The sequence below is a fragment of the Erithacus rubecula genome, assembly GCF_903797595.1.
Source record: "Erithacus rubecula genome assembly, chromosome: 33".
NCBI classification, from domain to species: Eukaryota; Metazoa; Chordata; class Aves; order Passeriformes; family Muscicapidae; genus Erithacus; species Erithacus rubecula.
In genome coordinates, this window is record NC_136683.1 from 25,874 (window position 1) to 49,001 (window position 23,128).

A 23,128-nucleotide genomic window follows, 5' to 3' on the forward strand; every position below is an offset into this window, starting at 1 on the left:
CAATCACATGACATCCTCATCCCTGGGATCCATCCCATGATCACAAATCCCTGGAGGCCACATTGTACTTGGACCCTCATCATTGAATCTAAATCCACCCAACCCATGGGACCACCATTCCCATAGGACCCCATGCCTGGGATCCCTGTTTCCTGGACACCCATCCTTGACTCCCTGCACCGCCTCAGCCTCAAAATTTTGGAAACATTCTGTCCTCAACATGCCCGAAAATCACCCTCGTGTCACACGAGGTACCCACCCTGCCCCCATCCTGTCCCCACCCTGCCTCCACCAAGGGCCACCTACACATGAGGACGAGACGTGATCTCGCTTCCTGTCCCTTCATCCCAAGAGCCTTCAGCCAGGGGACAGGTGGCCCCAGCAGCGAGTGACAGCCAGTGCCCATGGCCGGGGACACCGGGATGGCCGGGAAGGTGGCGCTGCTCCTGTGGGGTGAGTGCCCTGGGCACGGGCCTGACACCCTGGGGATGGGCCCTGGTGAGGCAGAGAGCGGTGGGGAGGGGGCACAGAGGGGGTGTGGGGTTCCCTGAGATCCCCAAGGGCAGCAGAACCAGGGCATGGGCATGGACCCCAGTATGACCAGAGTCATGGGGTAGCCATGGGGACAGAAACAGGGGACAAGAACAGGGGAGCTGGGATGTGGGGATGAGAATAGAGGGATCAAAATGTGGGGACAAAGATGTGACAAATAGGAACCTGCAGCAGCTGTGGGGACAATGAGACAGGGATGAAGGGATAGGGACAAGGGCCACATCCCAAGCAGAAGTGACATGGGGACAGGTGCCATGGGAATGGGATCACAGGCACAGGGCCATGGGAATGTGACTGTGGGGACAGGTGCTGTAGGGCTGGGGGAGGTGACCTGTGCACTCATGGGGTGTCCACAGTGTCCTCATGTTTTGCCTCGGCCCAGGGTGACTGAAGTGTTACTGTCCTCAAAACCTCCATGCTACACCAGTTTTCCTGTGAGGACAGTTTGGGACAGACAGCACACCATGTCCCCCAGCTGCTTCTGTCCCTGCAGCGCCACCCCCCACCCAGCTCTGTCCCTTCTCCCTTCCAGCCCAGACCCTCAGCCTCGCTGGTGAGTCCTCGAGGGATGCCATGTCCCTGCCCTGCTGCCCCCAGCCCCGTGGTGGCCCTGGCAGGCTGGTGTCCCCTGTCACCCGCAGGTACCCAGAACCCCCAGCTCCTGGTGGAGACACCCTGGACACAGATAGTGCTGTGGGATCGGGTGACACTGACCTGCCAGGGCTCGGGGACTGCCGGTGATGCCACTGGTGGCGCTTGTGGCAGGAGGGACCAGAACACTTCACTGTCACCTAGAGTGGCACCTACACATGTTACAGACCCTACAGTGGGCTCAGCAGTCCCCTGAGGGTTTTAAATGGTGAGGAGGGATCTGCAATGTTCATGGCTCGCTGATAGGTCTGGGTTGGCTCCATTGTGTGTTTTGCCTCACACCCCTTTTGTGGCGAGAGCCTGTCCCCTGCACACAGAGACATCCCAGTGCATCCCAGTGTAGGGGATCTCAGGGTTATAAGTGTGCCTTGTGACTCCCCCTGATGTCCCTGGGACCCTCCCATGCAGTGGACACTCCAGCCAAATGTCCCCAGTACCATTTGCACTTACTTCAGACCTGTCTCAGGTTCCTCAGTGTGACTGGAACCCTCTTGTCCCACAAAGCCGCTGGTGCTGCAGCTGCCAGCACGGGCACTGCTGGAGGGGGACATGGTGACACTGTGCTGCCGGGGCTGGAGGAACAGCCCTGTCACCAGGGTGCGACTTCTACCAGGACAAGAAGGATCTGGGGAGACCTCTCAGTTTGACCGAGCTGTCCCTGTCGCCCTTGCGGCTGTACAACACCGGCTGTTACTACTGCAAGGGCTTCATGGCCTCAGGAATGTCACAGTCAGCACTGATGACAGTGACAGTGCACGGTGAGCACCCCCAAGGCTGGAACTCCAATATCCTGACAAGTCCAAAGCTACTTCTCAGTGGACTTAGAGTCACTCAGAGCTCTCACCCCCATCTCCTTCCCCGTGCTCTTCTTGGTGCTGGAGGGTCCCCCTGAGCCCCCTGAGGGATCTCCCCTCAATCTCAGCTGCCTCAGCACCCCCAGCCCCCTGCGGACTCCAGCCCCCCTCCTGTACCGCTTCTACTGGGACGGGCAGTTTGTGGGGGGCCTGCAGGGGTCCCCGCAGCTCTTGGTGCCTGCCGTGGGGGTCTCTCCTGGCCAATGCCCATCCCTGTGCACTGGGGCTGGGCCATGGCTGGGCCCCACACTTGAATGGCCACTGGCTTCAAGGAGCAGGAGTTTGGGAGCTCCTTCCTTCCTGGGGCTCCATACCCCAGCTGCTCTTGCTGGCTCAGATCCTGCAGGGGAGGAGCGAGAATGGGGAAATCTGGAACAGGATTTCTCCCAAAACCCAATAAACCCAAAGTATCCCAACCCCTCATGACAGAAATCCTGTGGAAGGGGTGAGGAGTAGGAGAGAGCAGGAAAAGCCCCCCAAGTGTTCTGGTCTCCACAGCATAAATTTGGGGCCAAGTCAGGGATTTCCAGGGGGATAAACCTGAATGTTTTCAACCCTGTGCTTGTGGGCAGAGGGAAGGATGGTCCTTGGGTGTTCTGGACACAGGGAGATGCTCAGGGAGGACATGGGTGTTTAATTTGGGGGGGGTCTCATCTGTCTCCTGGTTCCCAGCACTGAGACCCTGTGGGGGTGGGGAGGTGGGAGTGGATAGGGTGGATTGTAGAGGGGTCTGTGCCGTCCCTGACTGACACTCACCCCATGTCACCCCTACTGTCATCCCCATGGTGGCTTCTTATCCACAGAGTGGTCTTTAGGGGCTGTGGGACGTGGCAGCAGAATGCATATGGGGGAGTCCCAAAGGCAGATTGAGGTTTCTCAAATTGGGGGATCCATCAAGGAGGGGCATAGAAGGGATGGAGCATGTCCAAGGCTGTGGCACCCCAGAGGTCACAGAGTTGCACTGGGGACAGTGGGAGTGGCAGAGTGTCCCAGGACAGATGTCTCCAGGATGTGCCACCTCTGGGACCACCTGTGTCTTCCAGGATAGAACTCCCATCCCCCCAACCTCCCCCTCCCTCCCCACCACATGTGACTCTCAGCACAAACTGCCTCTTCCTTCTGCTGCAGGAGAGAGAAACTGAAATTCTTGATGGGGGCAAAGACAAACACCCCCGTCCCCTATACCACTCCCATCCCCCCAGAACCCCTCTCACCCCCTTTTTCCTTTTCCCCAGGGTCCCTTAAACTCATATCTGCTCACATGCTCCCTTGGAATCAGGAAAGCAAGAACTGGGGTGGGTGTGAAAGTGAGAAAGATACGGATAAATTAAAAATAAAGAAACTGAAAAGGGTCATGAAATGTGAGAGGCACAGCCTTGGAGCCCCCCCAGATCCCCCAGGAATCTCTCTGGGGAGCTGCTCTAAGCAATGAGCACCCTGAGGCATGCTGCCCTGAAGCCTGAGTCACCCCAAAATCTCAGGTATCCAGTGAAGGAGGTGCAATCCATGTGCTCACCCAGCCACTCCCCAAGCCTAGGACTGGGAACTCTACCATGGGACCCCCATTCCTTAGGCGTCCCTTCCCCGATACCCCTGTCCTTGGACTGCTATTTCCCAGGGCCTTCATTCCCAATAACATCCTCCCCAGTGCCCCAGTTCTCCCAGAGCCTTTCACCCAGTACCCCCATTCCATGCCCCAAATCCCTGTAACCCAAATTCCCATGGGAACCCCATCTGATAGCACCCCTATTCCCTTGGACCCCATTCCCTTGGATCCCAATCCCCTGTAATCTGTCTGCTCAAAACTCCCATTCAGCTGGCCCCCATTGCTGTGGAAATCCCATTCCACTGGACACCTCTCCTTAGCTCCCCTCAGGCCTGCAGTCCTGGGAAAATGATGCCTCACTGTGTCCCCACTGTGATCCCCACCCTGCCCACAGCCTGTCCCCACCCTGTCCCCATCAAGGGCCACCAACACATCAGTACAAGACCTGACCTCACTTCCTTCCTCTTCAGTCAAAGAGCCACCAGCCAGGGGACAGGTGGCCCCAGCAGAGAGTGACAGCCAGTGCCCATGGCCAGGGGCATCAGGATGGCCAGGAAGGTGGTGCTGCTCCTGTGGGGTGAGTGCCCCAGGCATGGGCCTGACACCCTGGGGATGGGCCCTGGTGAGGCAGAGAGCGGTGGGGAGGGGGCACAGGGGGCTGTGGGGTCCCCTGAGGTCCCCAAGGCCAGCAGAAGCAGTCTTATTTACAGTGAATCTTGGTGTGCCTGGGGATGCAGGATGGCTTTGGGGAAAGGAACAGGGGGGAAGAACTCTGGAGATGGGGATGTGGGGACACGAATGTGGGGACTGGCGCCTTTGGGTTCAGGTAGCTCTGTGGATAGGGACAAGGGAACTGGGATATAAGGACAGTAAAGGGACAAGGAGTGGGGGGATGTGGCCATGGATCTAGGATCATGGGGTTAGGATCATGAGCTGGTGGGGGTGATGTGGGCCAGCATGGAGTGTGTCCATGGTGTCCTTGTGCCCAGGGTGTCTGCAGGGCCTCCATGTTCTCCCTAAGCCCAGGGTGGCCACAGTGTCCCTGTCCCCAAGGCACACGGATGCAGTGCATGGGTGGCTGTGACACAGGCCTGACCCAGAGCCTCTCCAATCTTTTGGGGATCCCCCCCATGCAATTTCCCAGAAGAACTGCTGTTCCTACAGGGACAGTTTGGAGACAGCCCCCACCCTGTGCCCCAGGTGCCACTGTCCCCATGGTGTCACCCCTAACCAGCTCTTTCCCTTCTCCCTTCCAGTCCAGACCCTCGGCCTCACTGGTGAGTCCTCGGGGGATGCCATGTCCCTGCCCCACTGTCCCCAGCACCGTGGTGGCCCTGGCAGGCTGGTGTCCCCTGTCACTCACAGGTGCTCAGAGCACCCAGCTCCTGGTGGAGCCCCCCTGGATGCCGGCGGTGCTGTGGGACCGAGTGACGCTGACCTGCCGGGGCTCGGGGACCACCGGTGCCACCACGTGGTACAAGGATGAGCAGTGGTGGGGACAGGAGGGACCCGACAGCTTCCCTGTCACCGAGAGTGGCATGTACCAGTGTCAGAGACCCGGCAGTGGGCTCAGTCGCTCTGTGATGGTGTCAAATGGTGAGGGGGGCGATAGAGATGGGTGTGCTCGCAGGCCTCTGGGCAGACTTCACTCCGTGGGTGGCCTCACTCTGCTCATGTTGTGAGACCCTGTCCCCTGCACACAGGGACATCCCAGTGCATCCCAGTGCACAGCAGTGCATCTCCTGTTCCCCAGACTGGCTGGTGCTGCAGGTACCGGCACGGGCACAGCTGGAGGGGGACACGGTGACACTGCGCTGCCGGGGCTGGCGGAACAGGTCAATCATCGGCGTGCGCTTCTACAAGGATAAGAAATATCTGCAGGTGTTCCCCAGAGGGACCGAGCTGTCCCTCCTCCCCTTGAAGATGTACCACAGTGGCAGCTACCACTGTGGGGCCTGGGTGGGCTCCAGGGTATCACCATGGTGGGAGGAGTCTGAGCCAGTGACAATGACAGTACAAGGTGAGCACCCCCATATGTGGCCCCCAAGATCCCAACAACCCCACACCAAAAACTCCCACAGCCCCTTCCCCAGGCTGGGGGTCACGACTGTCCCATCTTTTCCTTCCCAGAGCTCAAGCCTGTCTTGGTGCTGCAGGGTCCCCCCAAGCTCACCGAGGGGTCCCCCTTCAATCTCAGCTGCCTCAGCACCCCCATCCACCTGCAGCCCCCAGCCCCCCTCCTGTACCGCTTCTACCGAGATGGGCAGTTGGTCGGGGGCCCGCAGGGGTCCCCGCAGCTCCTGGTGCCCACTGTGGGGGTCTCCCACTCGGGGAATTACAGCTGCGAGGTGCGCTCCGAGGGGGGGGCCATGCGGAAGAGCAGCGCCTGGCTCGGCGTCACTGTGCGCAGTGAGTGCGGGGATGGGCATGGGGAGCCCTCACAGCCCCCCCAGCTCTTCTATCCCTGCTCAACACTCTGCGTGCCACCCTGCCTTCCCAGCTCTCTTTGCCAGTCCCCCCCCATCACCATTGCTGGTTCCTGCATCCCCCACCAGGTCCCCACAATTCTCCCTGGGTGTTCCTCTCCCTCTCTGATATCCCTCCATTGTCCATGGTCCTGCCATTCCTGTCTGGGTCCCCAAAATCTTTCCTGTGGTTCCTTTCAGCCCTCTCCTTGTGTTCCCCTCTCTGAATGTCCCATCCTTCTATGGGGTTCCTTCCTCCTTTTCCAAGCGTCCGCGCCAGTTCGCCCCTTTCTACCTCACTGACATCACCCCACCCCCTCTCTCATCCTCCCCATCCCTGAGTCCCTCACTCCTCCCTGCTGTCCGCCACTCCTCTCATGTCCCCAACCCCTCCTGTGTCCCCCTGCAGGGATCCCCCCCTCAGGGGTGTCCACATCTGTGCAGCCCCCCAAGGGACAGGTGGCAGTTGGGGATCGCCTGGTGCTGAGCTGCACGGTGGCCATGGGGACAGGTCCCCTGTCCTTCTCCTGGCACCGGGGGATCTCGGCATCACCTCTAAGCACAGGACCCAACTTGGAGCTGCAGCATGTTGGGGACAATGACAGCGGCCACTACCAGTGTCGGGTCAGCGACGGGGACAGTGTGGCTGAGAGTGTCCCCCTGAATGTCAGTGTTCTGGGTGAGTGGGGCCCCCAAACGGAGGTGACACCACCCACAGCATTCCCATCCCTGCCTCACCTGGTGCCAGCCTTGTCTGTGTCCCTGCAGTGCCCGTGGCCAACGCCACCATCAGCCTCAGGTCTCCCGGGGTTCGCCTCTCCCTCTCTGACGTCCCTCCATTATCCACAGATCTCACCATCCATTTCTAGGTCCCCAAAATCTTCCCTGAGGTTCCTTTCAACCCTCTCCTTGTGTTGCCTCACCAAATCTCCCATCTTTCCCTGGGTTCCTTCCACACCTTTCCAAGCCTCCCTCCCATCTGTGCCACTTTATTCTTCACTGGGATCCCCCACCCCTCCCTGATCTTCCCACTCCCTGAGTCGCTCACTGCTCCTGCTGTCCCCCACTCCTCCCATGTCCCCAGTCCACCCTGTGTCCCCCTGCAGGGGTCCCTCCCTCGGGGGTGTCCCTGTCTGTGCAGCCCCCTGGGGCACACGTGGCACTTGGAGACCACCTGATGCTGAGCTGCATGGTGGCTGGGGAGACAGGTCCCCTGTCCATCTCCTGGCACTGTGGGGGCTCGGGTACACTGATGGGCACTGGCCCCTGCCTGGACACGTTGGGGACAATGACAGCAGCCACTACCAGTGTTTGGGACAGCGTGGCTGAGAGTGTCGCCATGAATGTCACTGTCCTGTGTGAGCAGGATCCATGGGCAGAGGGTGACCCCACCAACACCTCCCCATCCCCAGCCTGCCAAATTCCAGCCCTGTCTGTGTCCCCGCAGTGCCTGTGGCCAATGCCACCATCACCCCTGGTCCCCCGGCACTCCAGGTGTGCCCAGGTGATCCCGTGACCCTGCGCTGCTCGGTTCAGGTGGGCTCAGCCCCTGTCACCTTCACCTGGCTGCACGACGGGCACGAGGTGGCCTGGGGTCCCCTCCTGGAGCTTGGGGCCATCGATGTGGGACATTCGGGCACCTACCAGTGTGTGGCCACCAACCAGCTGGGACAGGACGGGCACCGCGTGTTCCGGGCACTCAGCCCAGAGCTGGCCCTGGAGGTGACACCACAGGGAACCTCTGGACACCACTGGAACACAGGTGGGGTCACAGGGGGACACCAGGGTGTTCAGGACCCCCATGGCTCACGGTGACCCTGCTGTGTCCCCCTGTGTCCCCAGTAGTGTCTGTGAATGTCGGCAGGACCCTCCTGTACCTGCTGCTGCTTCTGGCTGTCATCGGGAGCTGTCGCTGGTGGCACCACTGGGGTAGGTGACAATGGTCGGGCCATGGGGGTCCCAGGAATTAGGTTGAAGCCCCCAGAGTGGGAGTGGGCATAGGGTGGCACTTATAGTTCCTGACTTGGGTCAAACTGAATCCTCTGAGATCTCAGCTGGGGGTCCTGGGGGATTTGGGAGGTTCTGGAGGGTCATGCAGGGATGTTGGGAGATCTTTTTGGGGTCCTGGGAGAGTTTAGGGGGTGTCCTTCCCTGCCGGGCTTTGAGTTTTGTTGCTCAGAGGGCCGGAGACACTGGGGTTTGGGAACACTGCATTGGTGCAGAAGTTCTGGTGGGTTCAGGGGTGCTTGGAGTATCTGAGGGCAATCAGGGGTGCAGTGGGAATCGGGGCTCCAGTGGGGATTTGGAACTCCTGTGGGTGCTTGGATCTACCGAGGTCCCAGGAAGGTTCAGGGGTCCTGGGGTCCCCATGGTGATCATGCAGGGATGTTAGTGGTTCTCTCAGGAGTTTTGGGGGAGTCTGGGGGCTCAGGAGCAGTCAGGGGCTCCTGAGGTTGTTCCAGGGCCCTGAGGCCCCAAGAGTCACCCCTCCCACCTTTCCTTTGCAGCTCTCAGGAAGCAGCAGAAAAGGTGAGTGGGGGGCTCCAGGTTTGGCCTCCCATTTCACCCATCCCATAGGAAGCCCCACATCCACAGACCCCCTCTTATCCCCGCAGGCCTCCCCAGGAGCCCTCAGCCCCCCCAGAGGAAGGGGTGGATCTGGACCCCATGTGGTGAGAACACAATAGGCAGGGAGTGAGCACAGGGGGGGACAGGAACACATCACCCACAGGTGTCACCCCCACCTAGGTCCCCAACTCCAGAGTCTCTCACAGGACCCCCTGCCACATCCCCCAGGTGACCACGAAGAGCTGCCGGGACCCCACGGGCAACAGCGGGACCCTAGGACAGCTACAAGAACATGCTGTGACACTGGGGCACTGGGGGGACTTGGGGCACTGGGGACACTGGAGGTCCTTGCCCGGGACAGGACAGGTGTGTGTGTCAGCCCTGCCCTCCCCAGCCTGCCGTGGGTGCCCATCCTGCCTGGGAAGTGGCAGGGAGTGTGGGGTCCCATGTGGGGCTGCCCAGAGCTCCCCGTTCCAGTGATCCCAGTAACCCAGGGACTCTCCATTCCCTCCCCCAGTGCCAGCAGGCACAGCACCCCTATCCCTCTTCTTGGACACAAAACACAACTTTTGGATTAAACCGGGAAAAATGGTTTTGGTTTATTAAGCTCTGCTTGCTCAGCTCGGTCAGGTTGTTGAGCAAACCACAGTCAGGCCTTTTACCCCCCCACAATTCTCACCTTTGCAGCAGCTCAAAAGCTGCGAGAATCAAAGCCAAGGCGGGTGTGGGGGGGGGAGCCTCAGGTCCTGGCTGCCACCTGGGGCTGGCCAGAGCAGGTCTGGACAATGCCCATCCCTGTTCAGTGACCATGGTGAGAAGCTCCACACAACCTTCCCTGCAGACATAAAGAGTTCTTGTGAGCAAGGCTGGAGGCATCTGAGCCCCAAAATGGTTTCAGTGCTGCCCCAGTAGCACAAAATACCCAGGAGAGGCAGCAGAGCTGTGTTTGTGCACAGGGATGGTTCAGCAGCACAGGTGAACTTCAGGAACCCTGCCCATAATTACAACAGCTCATCGAGGGCCTGCTCCTCCCCTTCATCCTCCTCCTTTCCATCCCCTGCCTCCTCCTCCTCCCCCTGTGGCTGCTGTGTCAGGACCAGCAGTCCCCCAGGAAGAGCAGCAGCTCCAAACGTCCTGTGGAGCCCCTGAGGAGCCCTGGCAGTGTCAGCAAGGAGCACCTGCTTTCCTCAACATGCCAGGGCAATTCAACATTCCCAGAGCTGCTGTGCCAGGGCTGAAGGAGGAAAAGGCAGTGAGAGGCTGAGGGTTTTCAGGAATTGTGGTGGAAAGGCACGAGAGGTGCTACTGTGGGCCTGAGACCTGCCTGGGGTTGGGTGCTGCCTTCCTTGCGTTGCCATCAGGGAGAGCGGTGGCGGGTGTTGCGCAGGGTGTGTGCCTGGGCTGGGACACTGCTCTGCTGCCACCAGGCACCAGGATCCAAGCTGCTGCCTTTGTCTCTTCTGCCCGGGCGCTGCCGGTGCTGGTGCCGGCACCGATTGGTGCAAAGCGTGAGTTTGCCAAAGGGGTGATTTGGGCTCGTCCCTCCTACCCGAGGCCGCCATGGCTCCTGAGGGGTTGGAGCTGGCACCAGGGCACCCCCTGCTGGCTGGGAGTGCTCCCTGCAGCGCCCCCTGCTGGCTGGGAGTGCTCTCTGCAGCGCCCCCTGCTAGCCAGGAGTGCTTATTGCAGCGGCCCCTGCTGGCCATGGCCATTACTGCACCCTAGATGAACAAACACAGTTCTGAGCTTACTGGAAGTTACTGTTATTTTGTTACTGCTTGTTCTGTTCCGTTCTGTACTATAAATTTCCTAGCAATGGACTTTTATACATGCTCTTAATTTTTTACCTGGAAGTCCCATAATTTTCAGACCTATAACAATTAGAGTGACAGATCCTCTTTGCAAATCGGGAAGATTCCCTCTTTCCCTGGCACACGACTCCTTTTGAAACCAAGAAAGTTTCCATATTCTGGAATTCTGCAACAGCATGGATGGGACAGACACTGCAAGAGAACACAGGGTCTGACACTTGGTCACTTCTTGCTCTGCTTTTTAAGCCCTTGGGCCACCACGAGCCTGCTCCAAAGGTGGGACTCCTGGTTCCTGGGCCACTCAGGAGCTGAGATTTTCAGAGCTTCACACTTTCCCCAGTGTGCCATGGCTGACAGACTGACTGACACACGGGGCCTTGTGTCACCAAAAAATAGGCTTGGCCCAGCCCTACCACACACAGGTGTTCCAAAATGTCTCGAGACATCAAATAGTTCCTTTCCCTTACACCCCACCCTATGCCATGGCCTGATCCCCACTGCCCTGGAAAGGGGGAGGCTGCGGAATATACTCAGGGCTTTTGTGACATCATTGTGTGGGGAACATGGCACAGGAGAGATTTGAGACAGGGCAGAAGGCAATCCAGAGCACTGGTTTGTGTTGGCAGCCCAAAACTGAGAATCCAATTCCTAAATGCCAACAGAGATGAACAAAGAAACACCATCTTTGCCAGTTGAACCAAAAAGCATCATTTTGGTGGCAATGAGAGGGAAATGAGTTGTATGTTTCCCTGTCACTGGGAGGAGAGATGAGGAGCCGTGGGTGTACTGGGGGAGCTGAGAGGGGCATTACAGAGGCACTGGGAGTACAGGGGTACCGGGAGAGAGAATGGGAACTACCTGGATCTAATGGGAGCAATGGAGAAGCATTGGGAGAGGAAATAGACAGCCATTTGGGATACTGGAAGCACAGAGGGGAGGGAATGGGAAAGAATCTGAGTGTTCTGGGTTCGCTTTCCTGTGGAATGGGGAGCCATTGGTGGTAGTGGAAGGGGGCTGGGAAATGTTTTTGGGTGTTGTGGGGGAATTGGGAGCTCTGGGTGCTCTGTGCAGCTTTACATGTGACCCCCCCACTTGTGTCCACACACCCGTGAATGTTGGGCACCCATGGGAGCAGTGGGGGAAGAAAAATGTGTGGCTGCCCAAGAGTGGGGCCCCCCAATGCCCCCAATGCCTCCAGTGCCCTGCAGTGGCTATATTTCCCCCAGTGCCCCCACTGCCCCCCAGTGACCAGCCATGCCACGAGTGTCACAGCACATTCTTGTAGATGTCCCCGCATCCCCGTGGTCGCCCATGGGTTGCTGGTGGCTCTGCGTAGGTCACCTGGGGAACCTGGAGTGTGGTGGCATGGGGGGACACTGTGAGAAACACTGGCTGTGGCATCTGGGCAGGGGGACATTCATGGGTGATGTGTCCCTCTGCGTGTGTCCCAGCCCAGACTCACCCCCCGTCTGCTTGGTGCTCTCAACATGGGTGTACAGCACCTTACCCTTCTCTGGAGGGGCTGGGGGCTGCAGGGGGGCCCTGAAGGAATAAAGGGGATTGTAGGAGGGAATGGGATTTCTTGGGGGTTGGGGTGAAAGGCGAGAATGTGGTCTGAGCCCCCACTCACCTTTTCTGCTGCTTCCTGGCAGCTGCAAAGGAAAAAGGGGAAGGGTAATTGTTGGGTCCCCAGGGCCCTGACCCCTCTCAGGATTATTGAAACCCCACTGCACCCTCAATTTCCTCCAGGATGCCTGAGCATCCCTGGGGTCCCTCTGAACCCCTGTATCCCCCCAATGCTCTGGAGCTCCCGAACCCTCAGAAGCTCAAGCCTGGCCAGAAGAAGGACCCTCCAAATTCTTCCAAGATCCCCCAAATCCATGCAAGGCCTAAACACCGTGCCAAATTCTTCCTCATGCTGAGCAAATGTCCTGAGAGCTCAGTCCAGCCCAAATCAGGGGCTGTGGTTGCTGCCCCATCATGCCCATATTTTGGTGACCCTGCAGCACCCCAGGGCCTCTACTGTTCCCACTGTCACCCACCCATGTTCTTCCACCTGTGCCAGCCCACAGCTCCACCCACGAGCAGGAGCAGGAAGAGGAGGGACACACCAAGACCTGCAGCCACTGCTGGGGACAGAAGGGACACATCAGGGTTACCTGTCACTGCAGGTACCCTGCAATCCCAATGACCCCATGTGACCCCACCTGTGTTCCAGTGGTGTCCAGTGGTTCCCTGTGGTGTCACCTCCAGGGCCAGCTCTGGGCTGAGTGCCCAGAACATGCGGTGCCCGTCCTGTCCCAGCTGGTTGGTGGCCACGCACTGGTAGGTGCCCAAATGTCCCACATCGATGGCCCCAAGCTCCAAGAGGGGACCCCAGGCCACCTCGTGCCCGTCGTGCAGCCAGGTGAAGGTGACAGGGGCTGAGCCCACCTGCACCGAGCAGCGCAGGGTCACGGGGTCACCTGGGCACACCCGGAGTGCCGGGGGACCAGGGGTGATGGTGGCATTGGCCACAGGCACTGCGGGGGACACAGACAGGGCTGGCACCAGGTGAGGCAGGGATGGGAATGCTGTGGGTGGTCTCACCTCTGTCTGGGGACCCCACTCACCCAGGACAGTGACATTCAGGGGGACAATCTCAGCCACATTGTTCCCGTCGCTGACCTGACACTGGTAGTGGCCACTGTCATTGTCCCCAACATGCTGAAGCTCCAGGTTGGGTCCTGTGCTTAGAGGTGACCCCAAGCCCCCCCGGTGCCAAGAGAAGGACAGGGGACCTGTCCCCATGGCCACTGTGCAGCTCAGCACCAGGCGATCCCCAACTGCCACCTGTTTCCCGGATGGGTGCACGGACGTGGACACCCCTGAGGGCGGGACCCCTGCAGGGGGACACAGGAGGGGTTGGGGACATGGGAGGAGTGAGGGACTCAGGGATGGGAAGGATCAGAGAGGGGTTGGGGGGATGTCAGTGAGGTAGAAAGGGGCGAAGTGGGTCGGATGCTTGGAAAGGGAAGGAAGGAACCCCATAGAAGGATGGGATATTCAGAGAGGGGACACAAGGAGATGGTTGAAAGCAAACATAGGAATGATTTTGGGGACCCAGACAGGGATGGCAGGGCCATGGACAATGGAGGGATATCAGAGCGGGAGAGGCACACCCAGAGAGAACTGTGGGGACCTGGTGGAGGACGCAGGAACCAGCCAGGGTGATGGGAGGTCCCAGGAAGAGAGCTGGGAAGGCAGGAGAGCACGCAGAGGGTTGAGCAAAGATGGGAGTGCTGGGGGGGCTGTGAGGGCTCCCCGTGCCCATGCCCACACTCACTGCGCACTGTGACGCTGAGCCGGGTGCTGCTCTTTCGCACGACCCCCCCTCGGAGTGCACCTCGCAGCTGTAATTCCCCGAGTGGGAGACCCCCATGGCGGGCACCAGGAGCTGCAGGGACCCCTGCAGGCCCCCCACCAACTGCCTGTCCTGGTAGAAGCGGTACAGGAGGGGTGCTGGGGGCCGCAGGGGCTGGGGGTGCTGAGGCAGCTGAGATTGAGAGGGGACCCCTCGGGGAGCTCGGGGGGACCCTCCAGCACCAAGACAGGCTTGAGCTCTGGGAATGAGGTTGGGGTGGGGACTGTGACTCTGAGTCCACTGAGAAGCGGTTTTGGGGGTGTCAGGAAATTGGGGTTCCAGCCGTGGGTGTGCTCACCGTGCACTGTCAATATCTCCAGTGCTGACAGTGACATTCCTGAGGCCACCCAGCCCTTGCAGCAGTAGCGGCCACTGTTGTGCAGCTGCTAGTGCGACAGGGACACCTTGGTGCCCCTGAGGGACCCTCCCAGCTCCTTGTCGTCCTTGTAAAATCGCTCCCTGCTGACAGGGTTGTCCTGCCTCCACTGGCACCATAGTGTCATCGTGTCCCACTCCACCAGTGCACGTGCTGGCACCTGCAGCACCAGCGGCTCTGTAGGAGACAAGGGTCTCGCCACACTGAGGAGTCTGAGACAGATCCAGAGTGGGTGCCCATGGCACTGGGGACGTCTGGGTGTAGTAGTCACTGCACGGGAGAGTCCCAGGGACACCAGGAGCAGCCCTGTTGCACAGATGTCCCCACGGGGGCTCTAACCACAGTGGGGTGCACTGGGATGTCCCTGTTTCAACAGAAGGGCTGTGAGGCCACCCACACAGTGGAGCCCACCCAGACCTCTCAGGGAGCCACCCTGAGCATTTCAGATTCCCCCCTCACCATCTGACACCATTATGGGACGTCTGGGCCCACTGCCGGGTCTGTCACATGTGTAGGTGCCACTCTCGGGGACAGTGAAGCTGTCCCTTCTCTCCTGCCACAAGCGCTTCTTGTCCTTGTACCAGGTGGTGACACCAGTGGTCCCCGAACCCTGGCAGGTCAGTGACACCCGGTCCCACAGCACCGCCGGCATCCAGGGGGGCTCCACCAGGAGCTGGGTGCTCTGGGTACCTGCAGGTGACAGGGGACACCAGCCTGCCAGGGCCACAACAGGGCTGGGGACAGTGGGGCAGGTACATGGCATCCCCCGAGGACTCACCAGCGAGGCTGAGGGTCTGGGCTGGAAGGGAGAAGGGACAGGGCAAGGTGGGGGTGTCCCTGCAGGGACAGCAACACCTGGGAGACCTGGTGTGTCTGTTCCCAAACTGATCCCACAGGAACACTGGTGTAGCACAGACGTTTTGAGGACAGGATCAACTTGGTCACCCTGGGCTGAGGCAGGACATGGGGACACTAGACACCCCATGCATACACAGGTCACCTCCCCCAGCCCTACAGCACCTATTCCCACAGTCATATCCCCATGGCCCTGTGCCTGTGATTCCATTCCTATGGCAACTGTCCCCATGCCCCATCTGCATGGGATGTGGCCTTTGTCCCTGTCCCTGCATCCCTGTCTCCCTGTTCCCACAGCTGCTCCAGCCCCAAGGTTCCTTTTGCCACATCCTTGTCCCCACATTTTGATCCCCCTGTTCCTATCCCCACATTCCAGTTCCCCTGTTCCTGTCCCCTGATCCTGTCCCCACGGCCACCCCATGACTCTGGTCACACTGGGCTCCATGCCCATGTCCTGGCTCTGCTGCCTTTGGAAACCTAAGGGGACCCCACAGCTCCCCTGTGTCCCCTCCCCACCACTCTCTGCCTCACCAGGGCCCATCCCCAGGGTGTCAGGCCCGTGGCTGGGGCACTCACCCCACAGGACCAGCGCCACCTTCCCAGCCATGGGCACTGGCTGTCACTCGCTGCTGGGGCCACCTGTCCCCTGGCTGGTGGCTCTTGGGATGAAGGGACAGGAAGTGAGGTCACATCTCATCCCCATGTATAGGTCACCCTTGGTGGGGGCAGGGTGGGGACATTGTGGAACATGGGAGTGATGGTAGGACATGGTGGGAACAGGATGTTGTCAAAATTTGCAGGCTGAGGTGTTGCAGGGAGCCAGGGAAGGGTGTCCAGGGCACTGGGGTGCCAGGGTTGGAAATTCAGTGGGTAAAAAGGGACCCTCAGGAATGGAGATTTTAAGGAAAGTATTAGCCCATTGCATGGGATCAAGGCAATGGTTGTGCTGAGCAATGGGAGTGCTGGGATTCGGGTCCTCAGGGGGGAAAGACCACGATAATGGGGATGCCATGGTTGGATTCCCAGGGTGTCACAGGGATGGGCAGTGGCTGGGTGGCACAGGGGTCACAGCTACTTCATGGATTGCCTCAGATTTTGGGCTTACTCAGAGCCCAGCACAGCCCCACAGTGTGCTCATGGCCAGGCTTGTCCTGGGAGGTTCTGCCTCTCTGCCCCACACACCCCTGGGCTTTTTCCTGTCGCCCCATTTCCTGGTTCACACATCCCAGGGAACACCTGAGCAGGTAAGAGATGGGCGATCCCAGGAAGGGGAAAAGGGGACTGGGGGGGTGCAGGAAGTGTTTTGGGGGCTATGGAGGATGGGGCTCTCTGGCCGTGCCTCCCCCATGATTTTCACTTTCTCTTTCCTGCAGCAGAAGGAAGAGGCTGTTCATGCTGAGGCCAGGATGTGGATTCTGTCCTGGGGAGCACATCCAGAGGGGTCCTGCCAGGAGGGAAAAGGGCTCCTCTGGGCTGGTGGCACCTGGGTCTTGTCCCTGGGTCCTCTCCCAGGGGGATTCTCGTTCTGGTGGTGCTACGTTCTTGGGGATTCGTGTCCCAGAGGTGGCACATCCTGGGCACGTCTGTCCTGGGGGTTCCTGAGCATTCCTGTTGTCCCCAGTGGGGCCCTGGCAACTCTGGGGTGCCCAGAATTTAGGGGACACCTGTGATGACTTTGCCGTGATGATGGGAAATCCCAGGTACATTTGGATCCACAGCAATCTGTGGAAATGCCCGTGTGTCCCTCCGGCTCTGATTCCCTGGTAAATGCACTGCACCCTGCCCTGAATTCCCCTGCCTGGTCACTCCCTGCTCCTGCTGGGACACCCCTGTGCCCCAGAGCCACGTGTGGAGCCCCTGCTCCATATTTCCACACTTTTTTCTCTCTTTTCTGGTGTCCACATCCAGAACCCAAACATTCTTTCTGGAAGGTCCCAGAGGGCTGCAGGTTTTGTTGAAGGAGGAGAGTCCTGGTCAGGTTGTTGAGCAGATCCTTGTGGGATTTGCAGCAGTTCTGGGTCTCTCTCAGTGCCTTGGGGACAGGCACCAAATGATCAATTGCTGCATTTCCGGACTGGTTCCCCCATAGCTGCCCCTGCGGGGCGGGGGGGTTCCAGCCAGCCCTGCTCTGAAAACCATCAAAGGCCCTCACAGAGCCACTGCTTGGGCTCACACTGGCTTTTGTGCTTCTTGCAGGGCTGAGCAAACCACAGCCAGGCCTTTTTTGGTCACAGAAAGAATTCTCACCTTTGCAGCAGCTCAAAAGCTGTGAGAATCAAAGCCAAGGGGGCGGGGGAGCCTCAGGTCCTGGCTGCCACCTGGGGCTGGCCAGAGCAGGGCTGGCCAATGCCCATCCCTGGGCACTGGGGCTGGGCCATGGCTGGCCCCATATTTGGATGGCGACTGGCTGCTCTTGCCAGCTCAGATCCTGCAGGGGTGGAGTGAGATTGGAGAAGTCTGGAATCCCCAGATTCACCATCCCCCAGGACTGGAGCCTCTTGGGTAGGATGTGTCCCCCTGGGACAGGATCCCCTTCAGACAGGGCCCCCTGGATGTGCCCCCAGGACAGAACCCACCCCGTGTGACTCTCAGCACAAACAGCCTCTTCTGTCTGCTGCTGGGGAGAGAAAGTGAAAGTGTTCGGGGGGCACAGTGGACACCCCAATTCCCCACAGTCTCACCAATCCTCCCTGCAGAGCCCTCAGCCCCTTTTCTCCCTCCCTGGGGTCCACCTAACTTGTTCCATGCCCAGGTTCTCCTCAGGTATTCTGAGCCAGAAATTGGGGGTGAGGGGGCATGGCACAAAAGCGAATAAGGAAAACAGAGAAATAAAGAGAGGAGAAAGTCACGGGCAGGGAAGGGCATAGAAGCAGAAGTACTCAGGACCACCATGTGATGCCTGCCCAGTAAAGGAGCACCCCAGCACTCAGCCCTGGATCACCCCAAAATCTGAGGCACCCAGGGAAGGAGCTGTGCCCCACGGGCACACCCAGCCACTGCCCATCCCTGGCACCCCCATTCCCCTGGGAACCCAACAATGGAACCCTCATTCCTTACTTACCATCACTCTGGGACCCCCATCCCTGGGATCCATCCCATGGTCACAAACCCCTCGAGGACACACTATTCCAGGACCCTCATCGCTGAGTCTGAAGCCACAAACCACATGGGAACCCCAATCCCATGGGACCCCATCCCTGGAACCACGGCCCCCTGGACACCCATCCTTGCTGTCCACCCAACCCTAAACCCCTGCACCACCTCAACCTATAATTCCAGAAAAATCCTGTCCCCAACATGTCCTACCATCACCCCTATGTCCCATAAGGTCCATACCGTGCCCCCATCCTGTCCCCACCCTGCCTCCACCAAGGGTCACCTACACATGAGGACGAGACATGACCTCGCTTCCTGTCCCTTCATCCCAAGAGCTGCCAGCCAGGGAACAGGTGGCCCCAGCAGCGAGTGACAGCCAGTGCCCATGGCCGGGGACACCGGGATGGCCGGGAAGGTGGCGCTGCTCCTGTGTGGTGAGTGCCCCAGCCACGGGCCTGACGCCCTGGGGATGGGCCCTGGTGAGGCAGAGAGCGGTGGGAGGGGGCACAGGGGGGCTGTGGGGTCCCCTGAGGTTCCCAAGGCCAGCAGAGCCAGGGCATGGGCATGGACCCCAGTATGACCAGAGTCCTGGAGCGGCTGTGGGGACAGGATCAGGGGACAGGAAGAGTGGAACTGGGATGTGGGAATGGGAACAGGAGGACAGTTATGTGGGGACAAGGATGTGACAAATAGGAACTTTGGGGATGGAGTGTGTGTAGCAGGGAGACAGGGATGCATGGACAGGGACAAGTGCCACATTCAATGCACGGGGCCATTGGGATGTTTATGTGGGGATAGGTGTCATGGGAATGGGATCATGGGCTCAGGGCCATGGGGATGTGGCTTTGGGGACAGGTGCTGTAGGGCTGGGGGAGGCGACCTGTGAACACATGGGGTGTCCACAATTTCCCCATGTCCTGCCTCAGCCCAGGGAGACTGAAGTGTTTCTGTCCTCAAAAACTCCATGCTACACCAGTGTTCCCATGGGGACAGTTTGGGGACAGACACCATACCAGGACCCCCAGGTGCTGCTGTCCCTACAGGGCCACCCCCACCCAGCCCTGTCTCTTCTCCCTTCCAGTCCAGACCCTCGGCCTCACTGGTGAGTCCTCCGGGGATGCCATGTCCCTGCCCCTCTGTCCCCAGCCCCGTGGTGGCCCTGGCAGGCTTGTGTCCCCTGTCACCCGCAGGTGCCCAGAGCACCCAGCTCTTGGTGGAGTCCCCCTGGACGCCGGCGGTGCTGTGGGACTGGGTGACACTGACCTGCCAGGGCTCGGGGACCGCCGGTGCCACCACCTGGTACAAGGACGGGCGGTTCTGGGGGCAGGAGGGACCCGACAGCTTCACTGTCACCTAGAGTGGCACCTACCAATGTGAGAGACTCAGCAGTGGGCTCAGCCCCCTCGTTGTGGTGTCAGATGGTGAGGGGGGATCTGAAATGCTCAGGGTGGTTCCCTGATAGGTCTGGGTGGGCTCCACTCCTTGGGTGGCCTCACACCCCTGGTGTGGCCAGAGCTTGTACCTTCCTCACAGAAACAGACCAGTGCATCCCAGTGTGGTGGGACCCCCGTGGTGACAGCTGTGCCATTGGCTGCTCCTGCATGACGGGCACGAGGTGGCTCCATGCTCCCTCCTGGAACTTGGGAACATCGATGTGGGACATGGGATGGACTGGGGAAAATAACCCACAATGACTTTGGCTAAGGGTTGTGGGGAGAATTTGGAGGGTCTTGGTTGGATTCTATGCGAATCCCTGAGTGCACTTTGAGGAACATTTGGGTGGCACTGGGAGCTTCTGGAGCACTTGGGGAGTCCATGGAGGGTCGTGCAAGCATGTTGAATGGATGTTTTTGGGATCCTGGGGCAGTGTGGGGCATGCCCGTCCTGGCCGGGTTTGGGGTTCAGATTTTCAGGGACACCGGCGGCATTAAGGGCACTGTGGTGGTGCAGAAGTTCTGAGGGGTTCAGGGGTGCTTGGAGTGTCCTGGGACAATCAGGGGTGCATTGGGAATTGGGGCTCCAGTGGGGATTTGGGGGACCCGTGGGTTGTTGGAACTGCCAAGGTACCAGGAAGGTTCAGGAGTCCCATGGTCCCCACAGTCACCCCCTCCCCAGTCTGTCCTTGCAGACACCAGGACAAGTGAGTAGGGGACTCCAGTTGGGACTCCCCTTTTCCCCTCCCCAGACCTCACCCACACTTCCCCTTATCCCCACAGGATTTGACCGGAAGACTGGGTAGTACTTGACCCCCTTGTCATGTGCATCAAGTGGGCAGGGGTGAGTTTGTGTGGGGTGGGGGGGGACAGGGACATGTCACCCACAGTTGTCACCTCCCCCCTCCAGATCCCCAAGCACAGTGTCTTACTCAAGGTCCCGTCCCCCCCCCCCCCCCGCCACATTCCATGTGACCCATGTGGAGCTGCCAGGACCCCATGCGTGACAGTGAGACCCCAGTGACATCTGCAATGACATGCTGTGACACTGGGGACAGTGGAGACACTGGAGGTCCCTACCCAAGGGCACCCACATGTGCCTACCCCTGCTCCTGTTGGTGCCCACTGTAGCAATGTGTTTGAACAGCTTAGGCCACAGTGTGCTCCAGCCAAACCATTTTTAAGTATTCTTATCAAACACTCTGGAATTTGTCAAGGCTCCTGAATCATGAATTATTGCTAAATTAAGAAAGAAGAGGTTGAAAAACAGAATACCAAGATTGCAAGAACTGAGATAAAGAAGGGCCTGGAAGCACTGGACTGTAACCAATCATATTTCCTGAGAGGTGCCAGCAGAGCTCGTGGACAAGACAGAGGCACCAATCAAGTACTGTGTGATCCCATGGACAGTAGTTTTAGAATGTATAAGTAGAGCATAATGCAAACAATAAAGAGGTTTCTGTTTAATCACACTGGTTAGTTATTCACAAGTGCTGAGCTCCTGCATGTTGGTGGCTCCACGGTGATTAACACGGTGCTAATGAAGCAGAGCATCGCACCCTTTGCACTCTGCAGGGCTCTGTGAGTGAACAGGCGGGAGGCGCGGTAGGAGACCGGCGCTGCAGGACCGCGCTGGGGGAGTCAGAGGGCGGCTCCAAGAAGTGAGGGAGAAAGAAGGGTCCCAGGAGAAAGGCTCCGGAAAAGATACGTACACTGTGTTTGAGATGTAACATAGTTATGGGGTAAGTGCGGAGTTCTTCTAACCTTATTTCTGACTTCTTGCAAGACAAGTGGCAGGTGAAGGAACAAAGTGAGTGAAGAGGGGACTTCTAAATAAAAAAGGGGGCTGGGAGAGCTTCTTGAAGGGTTTTAAAATAAAGTCAGGGGCCAGGGCCGTTTGTCAAAGGGATTTTATTTAAACAGTCGGGGGTCAGAGGCACCGAAAGACCAATCAGGAATGGGTCAGGTTTTTTTAGAAAACCAAAGAACCCAGGTACCAAAAGTTCAGATAAGAATCAGGGTTCATGTAAGAACTGGGGTACAAAGGATAAAGGGAGCCAAGGATTTCCTAGCCAGTCCACAGTAGTGGACTACTGGTGGACTACTGGGAAACAGGACTGTCCTGGTGTGAAAGGACAGGTGTCTGCCAGTAAGGGCAGAAGTTTCCCTTTGGAATAGAGACTTTGGTTCCCCCCCCCCCCCCCCCCACCCCAAGTATTATAATTGTTTGAATCAAGGACTCTGAGGCAGAGATAAGGGGGTGGGAATAACAGCTCTTTTACTAATATATCTAACTGTAGAAACAGAAAACAATAACAGCTATTATTGCTAACAGAACGAAATAGATAACTCGGTGTCAGTCCCTTTAGATGCAAGCACACTGTTTCTGTGCTTAGTCCACAGCCCGGATCTGCTGAAGGGCAGACGGGAACAGAGGCAGGAGGGAGGGGGGGGAGGGGTGGCAGCGGCCACGCCGGTCCCGGGCGGGAACGGGCTGGAGCTACGGCTCCTCGCTCATCGTGTGTGTCCGGGTGATCAGCTGTGTCCACAGAGGCAGGAGGCTGGAACGGGGCAGATGCAGGGCAGGTGATCGCAGAGGGTCTGGCTCTGCTGTGCTCCGGCCGCGTGGGCTGACGATCCCGCGCGTCCTGCTCCCAGCTCGCCGGAAACCCGAGTGCCCTCCCGGAAGCCTCAGAGGCCCCTCCGGGAGCCGTTCCCACCCACCCCTTTTGTCTGGACCCATCAGGGACCCTGGGTGTAGCCCAGCCAGCTCCATTGGCATGATAATGGGAAAAATTCTTTCAATTGACACAGTAACAGAAAAACACTCAACCCCCAACAAGGACAAAAGTGGGGGACCCAAAACATTGCTGAATTGTGGGATAAAATTCCCAAGAGCATCCAGGTTGTCCAACAAAAATTTGAGAACAAGTAAAGAAAAGGTACTTTGGTACTGTGTTGTCTTGTAAGAATTAGTGAGAAAAATATAGTGAAGAAATAAAATTGAGTGTGTGTGAATGAATGTATATATATTGTTAATTTAAAGTTTATTTTCTGAAAAGAGGTGGATGGTATTGTACTGTTGGAAAATAAGGGTTTTCTTTGCTGTAGGGGAGTTAACTGATATTTAAGTTACCAGAGAAATTGGTTAGAAAGGAGAGGCAGAAGCCAGGAAGAATGGGAAAAGTCCTGGGAAAATGGGACAAGAAGCAGGTAAGATAGGTTTGAAGAAAGAAGGGGGAGGAAAAGTGCTGGCAGACATGCCCTGGGAGGCTTAGATTAGATAGCCCTTAAATGTATTTGTAAATTCAGGAAAGTCGAGTGATCCAAAGAATGGGGAGTATGCCATGTATTGGGCAAGAGACGCAGAACCCCTTGAAGTAAAAGTTTTTAAAATATCAAAAAACCCTAGAGACAGATCAGGAAAAGAAAAAAAGAAGAAGAAAAAAAGGAAGCTCGGGAAATATTGCCTTCCCCACCGGCTCCGGTTTTGCCCCAGCCCCGGCACCCAAAGCTTT

At 58.3% G+C, this 23,128-nt stretch overlaps 1 protein-coding gene and 1 long non-coding RNA gene across 2 annotated transcripts in view; both read right to left on the reverse strand.

Annotated features, from left to right (window-relative positions):
* Window positions 1-11,773: 11,773 nt before the first annotated feature.
* On the reverse strand, window positions 11,774-13,369 carry LOC306813812. Its single transcript, XR_013777035.1, has 5 exons — window positions 13,115-13,369; window positions 12,655-12,969; window positions 12,490-12,576; window positions 12,078-12,099; window positions 11,774-11,848 (listed from the first exon to the last, which is right to left on the reverse strand). It is a non-coding gene; the product is annotated as an uncharacterized lncRNA (long non-coding RNA).
* An 867-nt stretch (window positions 13,370-14,236) lies between these two features.
* LOC306813837 (low affinity immunoglobulin gamma Fc region receptor II-like) overlaps window positions 14,237-23,128 on the reverse strand; it is a gene marked incomplete at its 3' end in the record, with an annotated part of 110,655 nt that continues 101,763 nt past the window's right edge. Inside the window, exon 4 of the mRNA XM_079329498.1 lies at window positions 14,237-14,403. Within this exon, the coding sequence (XP_079185624.1) occupies window positions 14,237-14,403 (167 nt within the window). The remainder of the gene's footprint in view (window positions 14,404-23,128) is intronic.